Below are 3241 nucleotides of genomic sequence, written 5' to 3' on the forward strand. Positions count from 1 at the left end.
TTCGAGATAAGCCCACAACACTGAATCAGACTCATTGCAGCAGCTTTCCTCCTAATGATGAACCAGCATGTATTCTTACTCCTAGATCTTGCACACGTTTTCCTAGTTGATCCTAGGGCCCAGATTTGGTCTCCAAGTTGCCCAAATCTCCAAAAGGCACGGTCAGACCTCAAACCCATCCAGCGACCTGATCTGGTTTATACCTTGATCCGTATCCGGTCCAGCCCCGATTCAAGGAGCCATGATATCTGATACCACTGTCGGGTTACCCCCGCATGCGTTGCGACGATCGCAGCAGAAAGACGCTCATGGTCGTTCATCTCATGAACGTTATAGGGAACGTAGATTTCAAAAAATTTCTGGAATTCGCTAACTCAAATTTATAAAATCTAAAAGGAAGATTAAAATTAAAAGACTAGACTAATTTCAGATCTACTACAATTTCTAATTATATAGAATTTATAAAAATCTAATCTTTACCTTTGAGCAGGTAGAATTTCACCGCTATCTGATGATCGTAGGATTTTTGGTTCCCTTGAAGCTGCACAAGTGTCCGGCCTCTACAGACATCCACATGAGGTATAGATCGCTCCAAGATCTCACCGGGGTGCTAGCTCCCTTGCAGAGATCACCTTTGATGGCTGAATTCCTCTCCCTTTAATCAACTCCTTTATTACATTGAGAGGAAGAAGGAGGAGGACGACGAAGGACGAAGACGAGGAAGAAGAAGACGCTTCTTCTTCTTGTTCTCTTGCTCACGACAAGAAGGAAGAAGGAGGAAGGGTGGCCAACTTCAAGGGGTCTTCTGTTTCCTCTATGCATCACGCCATGTCCTTTTAAATAAGCATCTCATGCCCATACAAACAAGAAATAATTTCAAGAATCAATCACTCCTTAATTCATCCCTCTAAAATCAGCTACACTCCTTACTTAATTCTATCACAACCCTTACTTAAAAGTGATTGGAGAGAATCCAAGGGACGTGCTCATGCCATGTGGCAATCCGCGTGAACAAGGAGGAGGAGATGTTGGGTATTGTGTCCTGAAAGACAATCGTCAGCCTGTTAATGATTGAATTGTATATGAATTAATAAAATTAATAAAAGTTATTTGGCAATGTTCATTACATATTTTGCATCTTCGTGAACTCAAGTAATGTAATGAAGTCCTTAGGACTCTATTAAACGATAAAGGAGGATTTATCTACGAGTCTTTAAACTAGTACGCGACCAAACGAGATGCTATCACTAGGATAATAGTATTATCAAAAATAGGTTGTTCTGTGCTATATACATTGATTGTCTTCTTAACCAAGGAGTGTAGAGACATTGATATGTCACACAAGAAGTATAGGAGTACACTTTACTAAACGTGATCAGTTTCGGAACGCTCTGCTGTCAAGAGATGTTCCGAGTGGATATGGGTATAAGTTTTTCTCAGACCTGAGATCACCACGGTGACTTGCAAGCAACTCATTGTACTTTGGTACAGGACTATCTGAATTTCTAATTCAGTGATGGAAGGCTACTGGGTGCACTCAAGTACTTGCGAAGTCGGTACGTGAGTCAAAATAGAATTGACCCTCCTGGTGACAGGAGATAATGCCCTTATGTTCAATTTAGCAAAATCTTGGCCAGGCTAATCCTTATGAGGAGTCACAGGATTTGTAAAGTTGAAACACATTTTGGATGCACTGATTAAAGAGCTGACAGAACTCTGAAGTCATTCAAGGCATTTGGAGTCATAGGGATTAATTATATGGTAACCATAGTCTAAAGGTTCCAGAATAATGCTTTGCAATTATTCGGCCTATCCGGACGTCGGGTACCATTTTTTTGGATAAAGATAAGTGTGTATATATCCTAATTGAAGAAATGACGTATAAATGCACAGGGGTATACCCCAAAAAACAAAGGCTAGGAGGGCATACCCCTCTAGCCACAACAACTAACTACAAAGCTTGTAAGAACAAAATGATGAGAGTATCAAAAGATATCATCAGAGAATCCCCACAAACTGTGAAGCCATCTATTAGCAGGAGATGGAATCACACCCCATGTGAGATTAATCCGAGTCACAATACAAAAAGTAATCTCTCTCAGAAGAACATACTCATGTGTAGGGTCATCGCCATGCAAACGAACATTACGTTCCCTTCAAATGTAGTAGACCGCAGCTGCCACCATAAGCTTTGCAGTTCGACCCAAGAGTGAACGACCATCCATTTGAGAAAGCCAAGAGATCGTATCCATCCATCTACGCGAGGCCCACGAAATATTACACTTGGCACAAAGAATGGACCAGATGCGCTGAGAGAATGGGCACTCAAAAAATAAATGATCCACATCCTCATGCCCACCCCCACACAAAACACATTGGGCGACCTGAATAATGCCAAAGCATATAAGCTTAGCTTGAGTATACAAGGCATCCTGGATGGCTAACCAAAGAATAAAGGACATCCTTGGAATAGCTTGGCTATGCCAAACAAGCTTCCACCAGTCCACTCTACTATGACGCGGGTGCAACGACTCCCAAACACTACGAACAGAGAAGGAACCCTTCGGAGCATCAATCCACTGCAAGACATCCGGCCTTCTGCTATCTGGCCGGAATGAAGTAGGAGTACTACTAATGAGCTCAAGCCATGCAGGGGAACGAGAGATTGGCCAGTGCCACTCCTGGCCGTCAATAATAGCCTCCACCTTGGCATTCTGCCCAAGGCCAGAATCATAGATAAACCTTTTCCCAAACACCTCAATAAGAGGACCAAGGGGATGCCAATGGTACTGAAGACCACTGTCCCTTACTATATTAGCCATCAGACCATCTGCAAAGCATAAGATCATCTGCAAAGCACAAGTGAGAGATCTTTTCCTTTTCACAACGCCAATGATACTTGAAACCATTGTCCCTTACCATATTAGCCATCAGACCCGAAAAGACCTCCATGGCTAGGACAAAAAGATAAGGTGTCATAGGATCCCCTTGCCGCAAGCCCCGACCCCCAGGCAAGAATCCATGAAGTTCGCCATTAATAGAGATGGAGAATCGAGTAGTGGAGATACACTCCGCAATCGATCTAACAACTCTATCCGGAAACCCCATAACACGTAATACAGCCAATAAAAATCCCACCGAATGGAGTTATATGCCTTCATTAGATCCACCTTAAGAGCACATCTCGGAGAGCCACCAGAGCGATGATAGTTTCACATTAACTCTTGGCAGAGGATAATAT

General features: G+C 42.8%; 1 protein-coding gene across 1 annotated transcript; it reads right to left on the reverse strand.

The window, feature by feature from the left end:
- Positions 1–2156: 2156 nt before the first annotated feature.
- LOC120109124 lies at positions 2157–2909 on the reverse strand. The gene has a single exon (XM_039122873.1). The coding sequence runs from the start codon at positions 2907–2909 to the stop codon at positions 2157–2159; it is 753 nt and encodes a 250-aa protein (XP_038978801.1).
- Between the last annotated feature and the right edge of the window lie 332 nt (positions 2910–3241).

The sequence above is a fragment of the Phoenix dactylifera genome, unplaced genomic scaffold (genome assembly GCF_009389715.1).
Source record: "Phoenix dactylifera cultivar Barhee BC4 unplaced genomic scaffold, palm_55x_up_171113_PBpolish2nd_filt_p 001840F, whole genome shotgun sequence".
In the NCBI taxonomy this organism is placed as follows: Eukaryota; Viridiplantae; Streptophyta; class Magnoliopsida; order Arecales; family Arecaceae; genus Phoenix; species Phoenix dactylifera.

Bases quoted from the DNA above. Each gene is read 5' to 3' on its own strand.
- LOC120109124 (XM_039122873.1), bottom strand. From the start codon at position 2,909: ATGGTTTCAAGTATCATTGGCGTTGTGAAAAGGAAAAGATCTCTCACT.